Here is a 20,971-nt window from a genome sequence, read left to right on the forward strand (position 1 = left end):
ATGTGCCTTTTTACAAAGAATAAGTTCTACCTATATATTTAATACTTTCATGTTATCTTTTTCCATCCATAAGCATTTAAATTTCTCATCCTTTTTTCCATTTATCAAAAGAAAGGTGATCACTGTATTTATAACAAATCAAGAGACTTCTCTAGCCATTTACACATGGTGCTATTTACTAATAGCAAGCACTTCTTCTGGAAGCAGTTGCAAACATTCATGTCATGACTGATATTCTGACATGATTGAGAGCTTTGTTGTGCATCCCAGAATGATAAGTGTGCAAACACTTAAAAGGAATAAAATCTCTCTACTTCTAAATAAGAGAGAGCAATGCATACCTTCCAAGCATGATAAGTACCAGATGGGTCAGTCTGATATAATCTTGGGATACCATCATCATCAAAACCCACAATTAAAGCAGAAATGCCAAAAGGTCTGCGTCCGTTGCTCTGTGTGTATTTCTGGAGGTGAAAAAATTTCATAATTATCAATTTTAGTAAGCTACTGTTAAAAGAAGGTAAATTTCTGACTATACAAAAACTAAGAAGCCTCACTTTCAATAGCTAATCAATGGTAACCAAGAAGAGATGTGCTAGTGTTTAACAGCTAGTTTTGCATAAAAATAGTTATGACAGACTTTTAGTTTGCATTATTAATATTTTCTCCATTACTTCCTTAAGTCTACAAATTAATGATAACAGCTAGCACTTATATAATACCTATTATGTACCAGTCACTGGGTACACTTTAAAATATATCTTACTGGATTCTCACAAAAATCCTGGAAGGTAGGTGCCATCACTATCTATCTCCATTTTACAGTTGAGAAAACTAAGGCAACAGCAATTACATGACTTGCTTAATATCACACAACTACTGAGTACATGAAGCTGGTTTTTAACTCAGGTCTTCCTGATTCCAGGCCCAGCTTTCTCTTTAGTGCACCACCATATTGCCTCTGTAACAATAAATAACAAATCAATAATAAATTAAATCCTGATTTGTATCATTTGCTGAATTCCAAGATATAAAATGCTCATGTTGAAAACTAAAGTGAGTTCAGTACAAGCTGCATCTAGTAGTGAAGACTCCTAAGCCCAAATCTTCTATGTACCAAGGCTTCTTCTACATATTTTGATATAAACTCTCATCCTTTATTTTCAAGTCCAGGCACATGATCACTTCATTTTTTCTCTGTCATGCACATACCTTAAGACTGCCACCTTCCTAACTACACCTTTCCGGATTCCCTTCTCCCCCTTCCATCATAATGTCTTTTCTCTTACTGGAATTACTTCAACACTTATTAATCTATTAATAATGCATGACCATTTATTTTAAAGCTAGAAGGTACCTTAGGAGACATCTAGTCCAATCCCCTCATTTTACCGATTAGTAAACTGAGGTCTCAAAGAGTTTCACTGATTTGTCTAAGATTACAAATTATAAATTTCTCAAAGGCAAGGACTAATCTTTATTTTTTTTCTACCATCCATTACATGTTATATGCACAAAGTAGAAGCTTATCTCCTTTCTAAAAACTTAGTATGACTTCATGGGATTTAGAAGATTCAAAAGCAGTAATGGACTATAACTTTACAATAACACTGTAAGGGTGAGAAGGAATGAAATGTAAGTAGATACTGATTTTTAAAATGTGTACAAGACTGAACTGTTTTTCTTGATAAAAAACAATTTACAAAAAGAGAAGCAACTACCACTTCCTTCTACTTAATAAACCTCTCCATTTCTTTAAGAGGCTGGTGGCTCTGTGGATGAAAGACTGGGTCTGGAGTCAGGAAAGACCCGAGTTCAAATCTAGCCTCAAATACTTGGTAACTATATAACCACTCCAGTATCTTTGAAGGGTTGGTCATGACTAAACAACAAAATGTTTCTATCAACTGTCCACAGCTCTACTACTCTGAACAAGCTTGATCTTCTCCAATTTCTACAAAGACATGCTTTGTACTTGAATGGGAAAGAGTGGACACTAAGAAGTATTGGCTACTGATAACTAAAGGGAAGAACATGTAACCTAATGGAGAGAAAGTCTATTTTGGAGTCGAGAAAAACCTGGATTCAAGTAGTACCTCTAATCCCTGCTTGCTGACCTGAAGATGGTGATTGAGTTGTGTCCTTAAAGAAGAGGGAATGCATACCCTTTGATCCAGAAGTGTTTCTACTGGGCTTATACCCCAAAGAGATACTAAAGAAGGGAAAGGGACCTGTATGTGCCAAAATGTTTGTGGCAGCCCTGTTTGTAGTAGCTAGAAGCTGGAAAATGAATGGATGCCCATCAATTGGAGAATGGCTGAGTAAATTGTGGTATATGAATGTTATGGAATATTATTGTTCTGTAAGGAATGACCAGCAGGATGAATACAGAGAGGACTGGCAAGACTTACATGAACTGATGCTGAGTGAAATGAGCAGAACCAGGAGATCATTATATACCTCAACAACGATACTGTTTGAGGATGTATTCTGATGGAAGTGGATCTCTTCGATAAAGAGAGCTAATTTAGTTTCAACTGATCAAGGATGGACAGAAGCAGCTACCATCCAAAGAAAGAACACTGGGAAATGAATATAAACTGCTTGCATTTTTGTTTTTCTTCCCGGGTTATTTTTACCTTCTGAATTCAATTCTCCTGGTGCAACAAGAGAACTGTTCGGTTCTGCACACATATATTGTATCTAGGATATACTGTAACCTATTCAACATGTAAAGGACTGCTTGCCATCTGGGGGAGGGGGTGGAGGGAGGGAGGAGAAAATTCCAAACAGAAGTGAGTGCAAGGGATAATGCTGTAAAAAATTACCCTGGCATGGGTTCTATCAATAAAAAGTTATTAAAAAAAAAAAAAAAAGAAGAAGAGGGAATGCAATACCAGTCTGGAGAATGGCTAATGCACACACAGAGAAGGCAGATGGAGCACTGTGCATGAGGAACAGAGCTTCAGAAGGCCAATTTGGCTGATCACCCAGGAACTGGGCAGGGAAGACTCTTCAGGGAGAATGGTAAGATGCGTTGTGGAAAGATTGTCAAGAGCTTCGCAAACTAACAAAGAAGCTTTTATTTTATATCAGAGGCAATCATAAGCCATTAGAGTTTGTGGAATAAAAGTGACTGAGACAGATCTGCACTTGATGCCGCCCTATATAAAGTAGCAGAAGGTAGATAGCACACATGATAGATGTTGTACAGACAGCAGATGGCTGTGTATATGGGGTGAATGTAATGCCTTGGTTAAAAACAGGGGAATCTAGAAAGATGGTGCTGCCTTTAAAACAAAAAAAGACAAATATGAAAGAGGAAAAGATTAGGTGGGTCTGGGGCCTATGGTTTGAAATATCCAATGGGCAATTGAGAAGGGCTGAATTCCAGGCACAGGGGAAAAGCTTATGCAGAAAGCACAGACCTGGATGTGGAATGCTCAGTGTGCAGAACAGCAAACAGTCTTGGTATCCCAAGTGTGCTAGAACATAGAGGACTCAAAAAAGAGCAGATGGGGCCAGCCCCAAGAATGGCAGCAGTGTAGCCAGCAGCAACCCTAGGTCATTGAGGCCAGGAGGTAGGTTAGGAGAGGTGGCGGGCCCACACAGGCCTGCAGACTGACAGTGGCTCAGATCCACTCCTCTGAATCTGCATGCAGCACCATCACTGACAGCAGGCCAAAAAACCCACATAGAGCTGCAGGGAATGCCAGGGCAGTAACTATGCTCAGACCTGTACCTTAGGGAGACTACTTTGGAGGTTGTGTGAAGGTAGATTAGAGAAGGGAAAGGCAGAGAGGCTAATGCGATAGGCCATGTGACAAGGGGTGAGGTCCTGCCCAAGATGTATAAATGGAAAGAACTGTTGCAAAGGCAGAAGACTCTATTAGATCTGGCAAATTACTATTAAAGGGGGAATGAGAAAGGGAGGAGTAAGTTGGCTTAAATTTAAAAAACCAGGGAAATTAGAGGTGAGGGAACAGAGTTCCAGTATGAACATGCTTAGACTCAGATACTCATCAGGACTACTAGAAAGTATTTCCTTTCTGGAAGCTAGATGAATAGTGAATAGCGCATTGGCCTTGAAGTCAGAAGGATCTCAGTTCAAATCTGGCCTCAGACACCTAACACTTTCTAGTTGTGTGACCTTGGGCAAGTCACTTAACCCCAATTGCCTTGCAAAAATAAATATTTATTTATTTATTTATTTATTTTTATTTTTTCTCTTCACTTTGTTTTGTTTTTCTCTTAACAGGCATTAAGTTTCTTTCCCTCCCTGTACTTCCCCCTATTTTATTTATCTATCTATTTATTTATTTATTATTATAGCTTTTTATTTACAAGATACATGGGTAATTTTTCAGCATTAACTATTGCAAAATCTTTTGTTCCAACTTTTCCCCTCCTTTTCCACTCCTTCCCCCAGATGGCAGGTTGACCAATACATGTTAAATATGTTAAAGTATAAGTTAAATACAATATATGTATACATGCCCATACAATTATTTTCCTATACAAAAAGAACCAGACTTTGAAATAGTGTACAATTAGCCTGTGAAGGAAATCAAAAATGCAGGCAGACAAAAATAGAGGGATTGGGCATTCTATGTAGTGGTTCATAGTCATCTCCCAGAGAGTTCTTTTGCTGGGTATAGCAAAAGCGCTGGGTATTCATTACTGTTCTATGGGAACTGATTGGATTCATCTCATTGTTGAAGAGGGCCATGTCCATCAAAATCGATCATCATAAAATATTGTTGTTGAAGTATATAATGATCTCCCGGTTCTGCTCATTTCACTCAGCATCAGTTCATGTAAATCTCTCCAGGCCTTTCTGAAATCATCTCGCTGGTCATTTCTTGCAGAACAATAATACTCCATAATATTCATATACCACAATTTATTCAGTCATTCTCCAATTGAGGGAAATTCATTCAGTTTCTAGTTTCTGGCAACTACAAAGAGTGCTGCCACAAACATTCTTGCACATATAGGTCTCTTTGCCTTCTTTAAAATCTCTTTGGGATATAAACCCAGTAGTAACACTGCTGGATCAAAGGGTATGCAGAGTTTGATAATTTTTTTTTTAATTTTATCAAAAATAAAAATTTAAACAAAACAAAACTTCCAGAAAGTATAGAAAGGCAGCTTGAAAATCCTGATGAAGACTGTTTAATCTAACTAAGCAATTATTTATCAAATATATCCTATACAGCACCATCCTAGATGTTAAGAAGAGTAAATTCAAAATTAAATTAGAAATAATTCTTGCCTTCGTGGAGTCTGGAATTAAATAGTTAGAAAAAGGGTGTAACAGGTTTTGAACTGGGTTCAAATACAGCCTCAGATACTTCCTAATTATATGAGCATTTTATCTGTCTGCATCAGTTTCTTCATTTGTAAAATGAAGATAACAGAACCTACTTTCCAGTGTTGTGAGGATAAAATGTATTAATATTTGTGAAGAACTCTGTAAATCTTAAACCTCTATATAAGTGTTAGTTATTGTGACTGTTGTTATTAAGGAGGAAAGGTAATCTGGGACTATTCATTAGAGAATGCGATAGAAATCTATTCAAAGACAGGTACTTACCTGCTTCAATGTTGCTATGAAACGTGTTATATATTCTACTGTGACTGGATCTTCAACGGTCAGTTTATGGCTTTGGCACTCCACACGGGCTCGATTAATTACTATTCTAGCATCAGCAGTTAGACCTGTGAAATACTCAATGTGTTATTAAAAGTGGTATAATTTCTAAGGAAATCATTATCAACTGTAGTAAAAGTTTACTTATTTTTAAAGACCATTAGGAGGGTGGGGTTTATGTATCTTATAAGCCTCATTACTAAAAAATAGTCCAATCAATAAAACTTATGGACAATTACAATTAAACCAAATTAAAAAGCATTTGTATTAATAAAATCAATGAAGGTAGAGAAAAATTGGAGGTAGAAAAAAACCTGATAAAATATTGATTTTGAAAATATAAAATTGACAAAAGTACAGAATACCAAGAGCCATCATCTAACAGAAATTTTTCAAAAAAGAAGAATTATAGAATCTAAATGACTAAAAGATACCACAAATCAATAATAGTAGCTAAAAAAATTTAAATACTCCTTTGAATTTACCACTACAAATTGGCAAAGATTACAAAAACAGAGTCAAATGTTAGAGGTTACAGAAAGACAAACATGCAAATACACTGCTGAAATTAACCATATAATTAATAATAGTTAATCATATAGTCCAACCATCATATAGATAATAAGGATCAGAGCCAAGACTCAAACTAATATATTCTGACAATATACTTTCCAATGAACTTGATTTTTGTCCCCTGTAGGGATATACCTGAGATGTATCACATTTCTTCCCAGATTAAAAGAGGAATATTGGAAAGAAAAGCAAACAAACTACTTTTCTTTTAAGGTACTCCAAAAGTTTTTTTTTTAATTCTTACATACAGAATTCTTACAACAATCCCAATAAATCACTAAAATATCAATGCCTAGTCCAGTATTTATACTTCTTTGTTATTTGATTTTCCATGATTTTTTTTCTATTCATAATGCCCACCTAGTGCAACACTATTCTACCGTCTCAAAAATCCTTAAAATTCATTCTTTCCTTTTAGTAATATTGTTCTTTTCCATTTCCTATTCCTATTTCCTTCCATATATTCTCAGAAAGTTCGGATCTTGAGAGACAATGTGTATTGCTGATCAACAGAGTGAGATCAACCATTGGAATGTTCTAAATTGCTCCAGAAACCACGTCCACTAGAAAACACTTGATGTACTTATCAAGAGCATAAACATGATGGCCTAGGACAAGATCAGTTTGGAGACCAAATTCATTTGCAAATTACTATGGAGGATGATAAAAGATAATGAATAGTATAGAGTCATCAAACAATGGAAGCCAGTGGGGGCTAGTGAGGAAAGAGGAATAAAGTTCCAGAAAGCTGAATTTAATCTAAGTCTGTGCATATGCCAGTATTTCTTTGTCATTTATGCTTTTCATTAGTGACCATCAATACATAATAATAGAACTAAAATTTTTTGAAATGGGCTTCAATTCTTTAGATTTAAAAATCATAGAATCTTAAGTTAGAATCTCAGATTCACTTAGCCCAAACCCCTATATGTCATGGACGAATACTCTTTCATCTATCTGTGGTGGGTAAGTGGTAAAGTAGATAAAGTACTGGTCCTGGAGTCAAAAAGAGCCAAGTTTAAAATTAACCTCAGTCAATTACTAGCTATGTGATTATGTAACTTCTGTCTGCCTCAATTTCCTCAAATGAAAAATGGGGATAATAATAACACCTACTTCCCAAGATTGTGAAAATTGGGGAATATTATTTGTAAAAATTTGTAAACTTTTAATATTTGTGTAGATCTTAGTGTAGCAAGAGACACATAGTAAATGGTATATAAATATTTTTATTTTCAGTGTTAGAAAACTCACTATCATATTCTACAATAGCCACTTCCATTTTTAGACAGCATGAACATTTTAGGAACTCTTTGCTCTCTCTCTCCTGCTCCTAACACAATAGTCTTAGGCTTATTTCTGTCTTTCAAGTTCTCACAGTATACATCTAATTACTCAACACAGACAAGCCTTCAAATATCTGAAAACAGTTATCATATCCTCCATAAACTCTTCTCAATAATTCCATATCTCCTTTGACCGTCTCTCTTTTGACAACAGTTTCTACTCCAGATGTGGCATAAAGAGGATAGAATTTGTTCAGGATATCATATACCAACTAATGAAGACCAATATCATATTTAAGATGGGAAGACAGAGGAGCAGCTTTAAGAACTTACTCTAACACTTATTTTCTGGACTATGTAATCATTTCAATGTGTTTACCTTTTTTTTTTTTTTTTTGAAAACTCTAAACACTAAATTCCCTTTTTAAAAATTTTTAAACACTAATTTGTAATGTGACATTCACCACATAGATTTAAAATTGCTGTCTAATATTTTTGGTTTTTTTCTGCATAATTAAACAAAAATATTAAGTTCTTATTTTGAAGAATTAATAATGACATTTTTATCAAAAGTTTAATGCTCCTGCCTTACTTCAATGAAAAAAACCCAACTATTAATAAAGAATTTATAAAGAACTTAATATAAAAAATTTAAAAACAAGTGAGTTGAAAAATGTAAAATATGAATATTTTCAATGCTGAAAACCATATAATTTGATAAAAAGCGAAAAATGTAGACTAGCATAAATAAATCAGATGGTACCTAAGTTAATTCAAATATGTCTATGGAATTATATTTATACTTTAAACTTGGATAAATCCTTTCATTTCTCTAGTCTCAGTTTCTTCACCTATAAAAAGAGAGTTTTGGACAAGATCTCTTGTAATTTTCATCATCCTATGATTTATCATCTATATATTTTTCCTGGTCACATAAACATCACTTATGGAATACTAATAGAACTGCTAAGAGTAACTGATTTGATTTAGTTACGAGAAAAGAAAAAAAATCCTTTATTTTAGCCTTTCTCACCATATTGCGACAATTTGATTAAAGACTGAAAAATTTTTTAAAAGTTCCATCTGTCTATTTTTGATTTGACAGATTGGATTTTAATAAAAATGCATAAGGGAGAATATATACTATTTTTGAGTAATTTGTTTAATTAAAAAAGAAACCTTTTCAGTACATTACATATTATTTTGAGTGAGGAAAACAAAAAAATATCCAAAATGTACTAAAACAAACCACTTAAAATTTTAATTTAAAAGCCTTCAAGAAGTCTTTATGAACTGCATAAGTACAAGGTACCATATATAGGAGACATGGATAATATGGATAATAAAGATTAAAAAATGACGACAGAATCCTTCTCAAGGAATTCAGCAATAATGGGAAGATATGATATGCACCCTAAGTATTACACAAGGTAGAATGTAATGTAAGCAAAGGAGAGATAGCACCTAACCTGAGTCATGAAAGGAGATAAAGATTCTCAAAGAATGAACATCTCCAGCAGAAGAGGCTTAGCCAAATAAATACACAAAGGCTGGACATGACATGTTAAAATCTAGATAACAGCTATTCAGAATTTTAGAGTAAGTAAAGGAGAATAAGAGTGAAATAAAGTATTTTAAGTGACAGTAGAAAAGAGGGAACCAGAGTGCTTTAGCTTTGGAGGGCCAGCTAGCTGGCATAGTAGATAAGCCTGGAGATCCTGAGCCTGGCCTCAGATACCTATGAGCCAGATGACCTAGGCAAGTCACTTAACTGATCAGCTTCAGTTTCTACATCTGTAAAATGGGGATAATAATAGCACCTACCTTGGTTGTTTGAGACTCCAATGAGACTGTAATTGTAAAGTGCTTGGGTAGTTGTCATAGTATATCATACATAGAGTGAGGTGGCTCAGTAGAGAGAGCTCTGGGCTTGGGTTCAGATAGAATCTCAAATCTAGACTTTGACATTTACTTGCTGTGTGACCCTGGGAAACTCACTTAATCTGTTTACTTTAATCCGACTGGAGGAGGAAATGGCAAACCATATCTACATCTTTGCCAAGACAACCCCACAGACAGTATGGTCTATAGGCTCACAAAAAGAGTTAGACAAGTCTGAACAACGAAATTCTGAAGACAGACCTATAGGTTTCATCAGAAAAGAAGAAACCTTGCTGTACATGAAAATCAACCCAAATATCATGTGCATCATGCTTATATAACATATTGTAAAGGAGAGATTTACAAGGAGAGATTGGACAAGTATGGTTGTCCCCATTTCATACATGAGGAAACTAAGGCTCAAGAAGTTATATTAAATTACTTCTTTACTGCACAGTAATAAATGGCAGAAGTAGGACTCAAACTCAGGTGTTCTGATTCTAGGGTACTTTTTCCTCCATAGTGCATTCATCCTTCATGTTATTCATTATATTATTCACTTGTCATGAAGAAAAAACAAAATTAGCAATTATCAATATTCAACCATGACAATGGGAGGAATTTTCCATGTACAAAACTAAATGTAATTCTACAATAGTGACTTTGCTACTACAACTTCTATTAAGCAACTACTCTCTTATATATTTCTAATCTTGATTCACAAATACCTGAAAAGATCAATGGGTTCAAATGAGGAATTTGTATTATCTATATTAATTTGACCAAGCAGCCATTTTTTCAAATAATCGAGCCACGTGAGCATGATCATTAAATCTAGTTCTACAACAGTGGCTTTGCTATCGCAAATTCTTTGAGTGAGTTATATTCCTGTATCTATTTAAGCTTAGTCCATAAATACCTGCAAAAGCCATGCAGACATGGTCATCTAGGGCACAGATCTTCCTTACAGTTCTTTCATCTTGAAGTTTAGCAACAGACTTTTTTTCTACTCCCAACACAACTATATCCGTGCCTCGAATGCCAACCTAAATCATAAAAAAGATAGAAAAAATTTACTAGCTCATATATATTCAATTAAGAAAAAAACTTTTTTTTACATGTATTTAAAATGAGTAAGGAATCAAGAAAGAAAGGTGCTCTGTAGCTGGACATGATTTTTTTGAATTGTTTTTCATAATTATTTATAGTTAGTTCTAAGTTGACTTTTCCATCAAAAGATTTCTTTTGAATCTTTTAGGATTGAAAGAGGAAAGGTAGTAATGGGAGACACACAGAATCTATTCCCAAAAAAGCTCTAGACAGAACATCCTTGACACTGATAATCAGTAATTTTTATTACATCTTGATTGAACTGTTGTTTTCTCCCTGCCTGGTTTCCATTCTTCTTAAAGTCTTGTGACCTTGATTTATTCCTGTTCTCCCATCAGAGGATTAACCTGCTGAGATGACTGTTGATCCTTTGCATTCTGCCTTGGACATGAGGATTTGGCACCAGTAGGCTTTGGATGAGATTGTCAATTGGTCATCTGATGTTCAGGCACATTCAATCTGATGTAATTGCTTTCTTAAACTATTTTTTTATATATTTTTTAAAAATAAGTTTTGTTGACTTTTTCTTTTATGTCATATTCATTTCCAAATATATCTTTTCCTTCTAGGGGGACTTGGGTGGAAGTGTTTTGGCTTTTATAGCCTCCCTTTTCTGTTTTCCTTCTCTCAAACCCATCTTCTTAGAATGCCTTTTCCCCTGAGTGGCTGTCTGGGGAATCCTTGGACATAAAATGTGCTCTTCTCTTATGATTAGGAGTCACTCTCTACATGTTGTCTCTGGAATCTACTCAAATCCAGCCCAGACAATGCTAGTCCCTCCCATAATATTCTGTTCTTGGTTTTCCCCCCTTCCTTTATTAGAATTTGAGCCTGTCTAGAATCCATTTGTGGCAAAGCCAAGTGTGAGCTTTCTGTTTCCCTAACTTAGAGTAGTTTCTGATGGAGTTGGCTATCTGTAACCTAGGGACCAGAACCCAGGGGGTGGGGATGGAAGCGGGGAGGAGAGATAAAAGAGATCATGAAAGCTATCTTCTAGATATCTGGAGGCCTATCATGTGAGAAAGAGGGGAAGATTTGTTCTATTTGACCCTAGAATATAAGACAAGGAGGAAGACACATTTTTGGTGGGTAAAACCAAGAATGATTCTCAATAGAGAAAAGTAACCAATAGAGAATAGGTTACTTTGAAAAAGAGTCTATTATCCATTCTTGAAAGTTCACAGGTGAGAGAGACCATCTGTCAAGAATAATGCCAAAAAGATGCTGGTTTGATTTGGACTACAAGATCAACAAGGACATTCCTATTATCTCTGGGATTCTTGTGATGATAATGACAATAACTCACACTTTTATATTATGAAGTGCACTCACAAGTATGTGAATGACATTTCATTAGGGTCTGCATTCAAAGAACACATTGATTTACTCATCCATAGAAGGACATTATTTTTATTCACAAAATAACTCAACTTTTAAAAATTAAGTAAAAAACTTTACCTCAAAAGCACAAACTTTAAAATACTCCAGTGCTAACTGATCACAGGCATACAATTTTTATGATCTTTTTTTTTAATTGGTTAATAAGTTAAGCTAAAGGACCAAATTAGACTAAGGTTCTCTTTGTCCTCTAGAATGAGACGTAGTGCTTATCAGGAATCTCAGACTTAAATTGTTCATTCACAGCATTACTATTAACACAGGAAGCTAATTCTTACTCAATCATCAAAATCATGACTGTGTTGTGGTGCATTTTACAATGACTTCAACTCAACTGGGAGCCAACTTCTTGTGAAATATTCTCCATTAATGAAAAGCATTTAATAAAAGCATTATTTCTACACTTAACATTTTAAAAAATGTTTTATTTCGTGGCAGCTAGTTGGTACAATAGATGGAGCACCAATCTTGAAGTCAGGAGGACCTGAGTTCAAAACTGATCTCAGATACTTAACACTTCTTAGCTGTGTGATCCTGAGCGAATCACTTAGCCCAACTGCCTCGGGGGGAAAAAAAAAATAGGGAAAAAAAAAAAGTTTTATTTTAAGGACAGTTAATGAAGGGAGTACTGGCTCTGGAGGAAGACCTAAATTCAAATTCAGCTTCAGATACTTATTAGCTATGCCACCCAAGGCTAGTCGTTTAACTCTAACTGTTTCTCAAACCAAAACCAAAATGTGATTAAAAAACAAAACAAAAAACAAACAAACAAACAAAAAAAAACTTCCACACAAATAACTTATCACAGGTCAAAATGCAAAGCACTGACTAGATTTGGAAAAGGTGGAACTTGAAAGACCAATCCAATTCTGTCAGTGCAAGTCATTCTCAAGTATGTTTATACTGCTTCCTTTTAGAAAAGATCTGTCATAATCTGAAGCAACCCAACTTTAGCCTTCAACTCATCTTGTGACACTTAATTTGTTGGCAAGAGTTCTTATATCTAATCTATCTGCTAATGTCTAAGTTTGACAGTTTTATATTTCCTGTTCAATGTGTGGGTTAATGCTAGTAATCACTGAATGAAGAAATGGGCAAGATAAAACTATTTCCTACTATTCCTCTTATGTATCAAAACAATGCTAGTGTCCAAAACACAATTATAAAGAATTTTTTTCTTCCTCAATTTTTTGCAGTCATTTTAAACAGACTGAAATATTCTGGGCCAATTCCCATCCCTGTCAGAGATTTACTTAAATTTTTTAATCACCATTATTTCGATAAATTGAGATCTAAAGCTTGAAATGACTTTTACCATTATTTGAAAAATCGGGCACATTATGAGAAGAGCAAAGATGAATCTGAATGAATTTTTTTTAAAGCAGGAGCAAGTTTAGCTATTTCAATATAGTCTCTTGTAAAATGGAATAACTCATTTGTTTTTTAATTCAGTCAATGCTTCTGGTCCAAATAGCCATCATGCTCCAATAGTGATTTCAAAGGCTTCAATAGTGAGTCAACTTCTTGTGAAATATTCTCCATGAATCAATCAATCAATAGAAGAATATTAATTACTTATCATGTGTCAGGCACTTAATTAAGCACTGGGTATACAAAGAAAGATTATTGAAAAAAAAAAAAGCTCACCTTCAAGGAGCTCAGTCTGATAGGTGTAGTACTTTCACATACAGGTTACTTTATATTATATTCAAACTGTCATAGTACATATGCAGACATAATGAATGAACCAACAAAACAAACACTACTGACAACCAGTCCAATGTTATAATAGCTAAGGATGTCATTAATTGATCAAAAGTAAACTGTACATCAATTGTTAATAGTTTCTGCATGTTTGATTGCACTATTTCTCATTGTCAGACTATCATTCTCAAAATGGCTATCTATTCATGGTTTCCATAGTCAATAGAGGAATAGGCAATCAACAAAACTATTTTTCCATTTAGTAGACACAATCTTCTGTTGCATAACATTGTATAAGGCCACAATTAAATTATTGAAGAGTTTGTTCCAAAGGGAGTCATATTTTTTGGGGGGGCATATTGACAAGGTTTAGAAATCAACTTTTTTCAAAACTTTTCATGGTGACCATCAAATGATTTCTCACTTTTTAATATACACAGAATAATATTAATATCTCCATTAAGCTTTGATTATAGCACCATTCTTCTTATTCAGATTTATTAGCCTGCTCACAACCATCCAACAACATAAACAAGCAGATTTTCCCTCATTAAAACTTGTTTATTAACTGAATGGACATGTATACATATATTGTATTTAACTTATACTTTAACATATTTTACATGTATTGGTCAACCTGCCATCTGAGGGAGGGAGTGGGGGGAAGGAGGGGAAATATTGGAACAAAAGGTTTTGCAATTATCAATGCTGAAAAATTATACATGCATATATCTTGTAAATAAAAAGCTATAATAAAAAAATAAAGTTAAAAAAATAAAAAAAACTTGTTTATGAGAAAGAATTAAATACATAAAGATTCTGACAGTTGATACTTAAAACTATGTTTGGTTTCTAAATTTCTTGATCAGTATATGCCCGAGGATTTTATATTATATCTACACAATTAATCTAGGAAAAACCTTACATTATTAATATTAATGTTATCATTTACATAGTACTTTATAGTTTGCAAATTGCTACACACACACACACACACACACACACACACACACACACACACACACCACTTTCATTTGGTCCTCACAACAAATGTGCTATTACCTCATTTTACAGATGAGGAAATTAAGGCTTACAAATATCAATCACCTTGCTCAGTCACCCAGTTTAGTTAAGGGTCTGAGGAAGATTTGTATCAGACTAAATAATTATCAAGTAATCCAATAAAAAACAATAAATGTAGTTCCATCCTAGAACTGCAGTCACTTAAGAAGTCCACAGGCCTTAGGGAAGGGGAAGGGGGACTACAAGCAAAGCCAGCTACTATATATATTTTTTAAAATAATAACAATAAGGGCAGCTAGGTGGCGCAGTGGATAGAGCACCAGCCCTGAATGTATTTTTCAAAACACACACAAAGATAATTTTCAACATTCACCCTTGCCAAAATCTTGTGTTCCAAATTTTTCTCCCTCCCCTAGATTACAAGTAATCCAATATAGGTTAAACAAATGTAATTCTTGTAAACATATTTTCACGTTTATCATGCTGCACAAGGGGAAAAGATGAAAAAGGAAAAAAAAAAAAAAAAACAAGCAAGCACACAATAAAAAAGTGAAAATATTATGTTGTGATCCACATTCAGTTCCCCCAGGCCTCTGAATACCGATGGCTCTCTCCATCACGCGTCTATTGGAATTGGCCTGAATCAACTCTAGGATTACTACACAAACATTTACAGCCTTGAGAATTCCCTGTCCAGAAGCAGCAAAAGCAGAAGGCTCCCCAAGAAAAGTCAGAGAATTTTTTGAATCCCACAAGGTAAGAACCTTGGATGTCCCACAGAGTGGCAATTTGAACTACAACTTGATGCTAAGATGCTCAGGTGTTAACTAGGCTTGACAGCTCAGGAGCCTATGGGCTCTGGGTTCCTCTAATATTTTGTCCTGAGATGCCATAAAAGACTCTACAGGAGTTATACAGACAACTCTTATATAAAAACATCTATTTGTAGAGAATCAAAAGGAAAAAAATGGATTTTCCATAAATAAAACATGAATACTGAAATGAAGGAAGAGATTAAAAAGCAAAATAAAAATTCCTGAGTAAGAATTAATAAAAGTTGAATTATTATTTTTGAACTTAAATAAATCTTACCCTAGTAAAAGATTCTCTAAAAACTAGACAGTATAGACCAAACAAAAACCAATGATCCTTCTTAGCAGCAAAAAATATTAAGAACAAAACCAAAAGATTGATAAAAAGAAAAAAATGTAAATATATGAGATAAAAAACAAATGATTCTGAAAATCATAATTTAAACAAATGAACATATCTGGACACTATATCAAGAAATCACAAATGAAAACTGCCAAGTTCTATTAGAAACAGAGGGCAAAGTAAAGAAAGAATTTACCAATCAAGAAGAAGTCTGTGGAATCTAAAGCTTCCATGTCAAGGAAAAAAAAAAAAAACACAATCAGGTATTCAGGGGGGAGAAAAAAGATTAAATATACCAAAAAAAACAGTCAGGATCACACAACACCTGGCAACTTCTATTATAAACATTTTGTAATAATCTATATTTTTTTTTAAAAAAAGGCTTTGAGAAAAATGAACATTTCTCTTATATTAATATCCAATTATTTAATTAGGACTAAGATTTTTCCCTTTGGTATTTCCTCATTCAAAAATCAGTCCCTATAGGTTATTCAGCCAGCCTTTGAAGTACTGGGCTGATAATGAGTTGAAATCTAGGCTGAAACTTACCCAACTGGGGAAGCTTAGATGTGATCTAAAGGTAAAAGGTAAAGATAAAGAAATTCTACTTCAGATGAATTCTGACTTATTGTGTTTTAGTTAGCTCTGAGTGGAAGTGGATTCTCTCTTTTGTTTAGATTGTCCTAGACTGAAGTGGTCTGGGAAGAGAGAAATATCATGGTCCACAACTGAGTGATTAGTCCCTATCCAATGGCCCTCTTGAGAAACGGTCCAACTCTCATTATAATACTATTTTATTTATTGTTAACCAATCAGGGTTAATTACCACCTGTTGGGAGCACCCACTCTTCCAAAGCATATAAACACTGAGAAGCTTGTTACTTGTCATCTGGTTCACAAGAGAGGGTTTTGTATCCACCGTTTTACTAATTATTCTCTAGCCATGATTAATGAAATGATTAATCACCCAGAAATTCTCCCTCAAACAGTATAACTCTATGGGGAATGAAATGAACCTCAAAGAAAAGACAGGAGTTTGAATAATTCTTCATGAAAAAAGACCAGACCAGTGCTTGTATATTTCTCTAAAATACAAATACAAGAATGACGAAAAACCTACAAAGGGAAACTTATTTGAGCAATTGAAATGGGCTCTATGATGATGTAGTGCTAACATTCCACAGAGGGGAAGAAATATATCTCCTTTTAGAACTTTTTCTTCAAAGGGACCTCTGGGTGAATTGTTTGAGTTCTGATATAACTTCTGATATAACTGAAGTTATATACTCATGTAGAAAGAAGGAAATGAAGGGTATGAAAATTGCTGTTTCCCATGATTAAGATATGCAAGGAAAAGAAAATCAAACATGGAAGTAGGAGTATTAAGTGAACCTCACTCTGATTTGAAATGTATGAAAGGTTGAAAACATGTAATTTGTTATAAAAATACATCAAAATAAATGAGGCTGGAGAGGGAATACAAGAAAGGATAGGGAGAGATTAAAGAGAAAATATTAACAAAACAAACTCCCCAATCTTGAAGAAAGTACAGTTTTGGAAGAACTATATAGAATTCATTATATACTTTTTTAAAAGAGCAAGTGCTATGAAACTGAGTTTCATGATTTCATATACAATCCTCTTTTTGTGTGTATTTGCATATGTAATGTTAATACTGTTTGTGAAATTAATTTTAAAATTAAGTGTTGGATCAGTATCACCTTTTCTTGCTGCATCACTAGATAAGACAAGGAGTCAAAGAAGTACTGAAACTGCTTTCAGCATATTTATTTTGCTCATTCACCTTCTGATCTCACAAAGGTGATAAATTTAACATTAAGAATAAAATATAGTTTTGGACATGCATTTTGTTTTGTTTGATTTCACATACTTGTTTCAAGGATTCCCACCTTCCAATGGGAAGGTAGGAGGAAAAGAAAATAAATGTTTGCTAATTTAAAAAAATAAAACTTAAATCAAGTTTTTTGAATCATTACTCATTAGGAACATAGCAGCAGTTCTCTAATGTATTTATAGATATTTTGAAATTAAAACTAACATTTATTAATTCATTTGAAAATAATACTAACCTATTCATGGTAATATAAATAATATCTTTTTAATAGAAAAAATGTATTACATACAAACTAAAAAAAAGTGATTAGACTGGCATTGTTATACATGGATATATGCATATCTATTTAATGTCTGGCTTAATAGAAAATAACAATTTTCATAGTCTCTGAATTCAAACTTTTCAATATGTTATTTTGGTTGAAATATGAGAAATCTGTCTTTATCCAGTTATGTACATGGAGAAGGAACCAGTATTACAGTATTACTATGAATAGTTTTGACTTGCAGACATCCTGAAAGTGTGTCAGGTACTATAAAGAGCCCATGGACTATCTCTGAGGAGGTCTGGCCCATAAGTTTTTTCCCCCCTCATTTTCTTTCCTTTGTTTAGGCACCAAAATACCATATTTGTATCATGTAGTGAGTTTATTAGAATTTTTTTTCCTGTTTTGGCAAACAATTTACATAATATAAGAATTAAATTTTCTTTGAATGTTTGAAAGATTTAATATGTAAATAAATCCATCTGGTCCCCAGTTGTTTTTGGTGCAAAGGAGTTCATTTCCAGCTGGATCAATTTTATTTTTTCTTAGATAAGAGTTATTTACATTCTCTAGAATACTGTTAATCTGCACATTTTAAAATGTAAACATTTCAAGTTTATTGGCACACAGAGTTGGGAAAAGTTTCTTTATTTGTTGTGAATTCTTTGTCAATCTTTGATACTGGTAATTTGGTTTTTCTCTTTTAAAAGTCTAATCAGCTAACTTAATTAGGTTTTTTTAAAAAGAATTTCCTACTTATGGCAGTGATCCTTTTTTTTTGCTTTACATTTTAAGTTTTTCCTTTGACTTTTTTTAGACTTTCTATTTTTGTGTTTCATTTTGTATTTTTGATGTTACTTTTCTACTTTTTTTTTCGGTGAACAAGTGTTTGGAAGACAAATTTTCTAGAGAAAAATATGATGTTATTAAAAAAAAAACCACATGATTACATCAATAGATGCTGAAAAAACCTTGGCAAAATATATTCCCCTCTCTTAAAAAAAAAAAAAGAATCCAATAATCTATTCCATTCCAATAAACATTTATTAAGTCCCTACTTTGTGCATCAGGGATTGGCCTAAGTGCTGAAATAAATAAACCTTTTCTTAATATGAATAATAGTATCTATTTAAAACTAAGAGTATTACATATATTGGAGAAATTTTTGAGGCCATGGTGTCAATTATATTATCATCATGATTTTGATGTAAACAAAAATGTTTCCTGTACCGATAAAAAAAAAAAAAAACTGAAGAAATAAGAAAAGAGGAAACAAAACTAAGCTTTTTGTAAATGAAAGTGGTTTACTTAAGAGTACCCTGGAGTCAACAACAACAACAAAAAATAACTGAATTAGTAACTTTTAAGTCATGTAATAGAATGTGATATAAATCCACACAAATCATCAGCCTTCATTTTTTATTACCAATAAGACCAGTAAGAGGGAGGAAATTCTATTCAAAACCACAGAAAGTGTAAACATTTGCTAAGACACTTCTAAGACATATACAGGAATTGGATGAATATTTCTACAATTTTTTTTTTACAGAAATAAAGACAGATAAAAATAGTTAAGGGATTACTAATTGTTCATGTTTTGGAATGTACCAATATAATAATACTACCTAATTTAGCTTGTATATTCAATTCTATGCCAAACCACAAGAGAACTATTTTATAGAACTTGAAAAATAATTTAAAAAAATAATCTGGAGGAAAGAAGGTTACAAATCTCAAGGGAAATTTTTAAAAAGGTGAAAAAGAACAGGGCTTAGCTAATACCATATCTCAAATTGTGCTCCAAAAGCAGTCAATCATCAAAATTGTTTATTACTGGTTAAAAAATACAAAATCTGATCTGTGGAAGAGATCAGATATAAAACAAAAGCATATGCATTCAATGTTCAATAAATTCAAAGTCTTCCAATTACTGGACTAAAAACTCATTAATTTAACAAAAATCACTTTGGGAAAATGGAAAGCATGCTGGTAGCTTTTAGGTTTAGACCAATGTCATATTACCCACCAAAATAAATTCCAAATGAATATAACCACTTAAATGTAAATTTTTTTTTTTTGATGTCTCAAACTTTTTATTGACAGAACCCATGCCAGGGTAGTTTTTTACAGCATTATCCCTTGCACTCACTTCTGTTCCGATTTTTCCCCTTCCTCCTTCCACCCCTTCCCCCAGATGGCAAGCAGTCCTTTACATGTTAAATAGGTTACAGTACATCCTAGATACAATATATGTGTGCAGAACCGAACAATTCTCATGTTGCACCAGGAGAATTGAATTCAGAAGGTAGAAATAACCCGGCAAGAAAAACAAAAATGCAAGCAGTTTATATTCACTAAATGTAAAAATTACATCATAAGCTAATAAAATTAGCAAAAAAATAAATGCCTTTTGCAAGCAACTCTGGATAACAGAATTTTTGAGGATTCTAGCAGGAAAAAATGGATATTTTTGATTATATGAAATTTAGCTATTATACAAACAAAATCAATGAAGTTAAAGGAAAATAGGAATTAACTGGGAGAAATCTTTATAGGAAGTTTTTTCCTCATAAAAATCTTATATTTTATAGGGAATTTTTTAAATAGAAAATTTATAGAATTTTTGTTTAAATATACAGAGTGTTCCCAAAAATCTCAGGGCAGTTTTAAACTACAAATGATTTTTGCTCTATATTTTAAAAAGCTTTAACCTACTGATGATTTTTAGGATCATCCATGTAAGAGGAAGATCTATTTCCCAATAGATAAATGGTCCAAGGCTATGTTCCCATATCAACATGCATATTGAAGTCCCCAAATTTGAAGGCAGGATTTTGGGTAGAGGAAGACTGAAAACTGAGTGATGATAATCTCTTGATTAGAAAGGAAAACTTGGGAATTAAAGGCAAACAGTAAGCAGAACCTATTAATAAAGACAAAATAAAATTCAAAGGTGAAGAGACTGCTGAAGAAAGGTACCAAAACAAGTACTCAGAAGTAGCATCTCTAGTGGCCATTATAAGCTATATAAAAATAGATTTAAAGTTAGAAGACATTTGGGAAGTCAT

At 33.4% G+C, this 20,971-nt stretch overlaps 1 protein-coding gene across 1 annotated transcript in view; it reads right to left on the reverse strand.

Moving 5' to 3' along the window:
* The window catches only part of PSMA8 (proteasome 20S subunit alpha 8), a 36,813-nt gene that overhangs the window by 8,483 nt on the left and 7,359 nt on the right, over positions 1 to 20,971 (reverse strand). The window contains exons 2-4 of the mRNA XM_051970315.1: positions 10,313 to 10,439; positions 5,597 to 5,721; positions 342 to 464 (exon numbers count right to left, since the gene is read on the reverse strand). Coding sequence (XP_051826275.1) covers positions 342 to 464; positions 5,597 to 5,721; positions 10,313 to 10,439 — 375 coding nt within the window. The remainder of the gene's footprint in view (positions 1 to 341; positions 465 to 5,596; positions 5,722 to 10,312; positions 10,440 to 20,971) is intronic.

This window comes from Antechinus flavipes, chromosome 1, assembly GCF_016432865.1.
Source record: "Antechinus flavipes isolate AdamAnt ecotype Samford, QLD, Australia chromosome 1, AdamAnt_v2, whole genome shotgun sequence".
NCBI classification, from domain to species: Eukaryota; Metazoa; Chordata; class Mammalia; order Dasyuromorphia; family Dasyuridae; genus Antechinus; species Antechinus flavipes.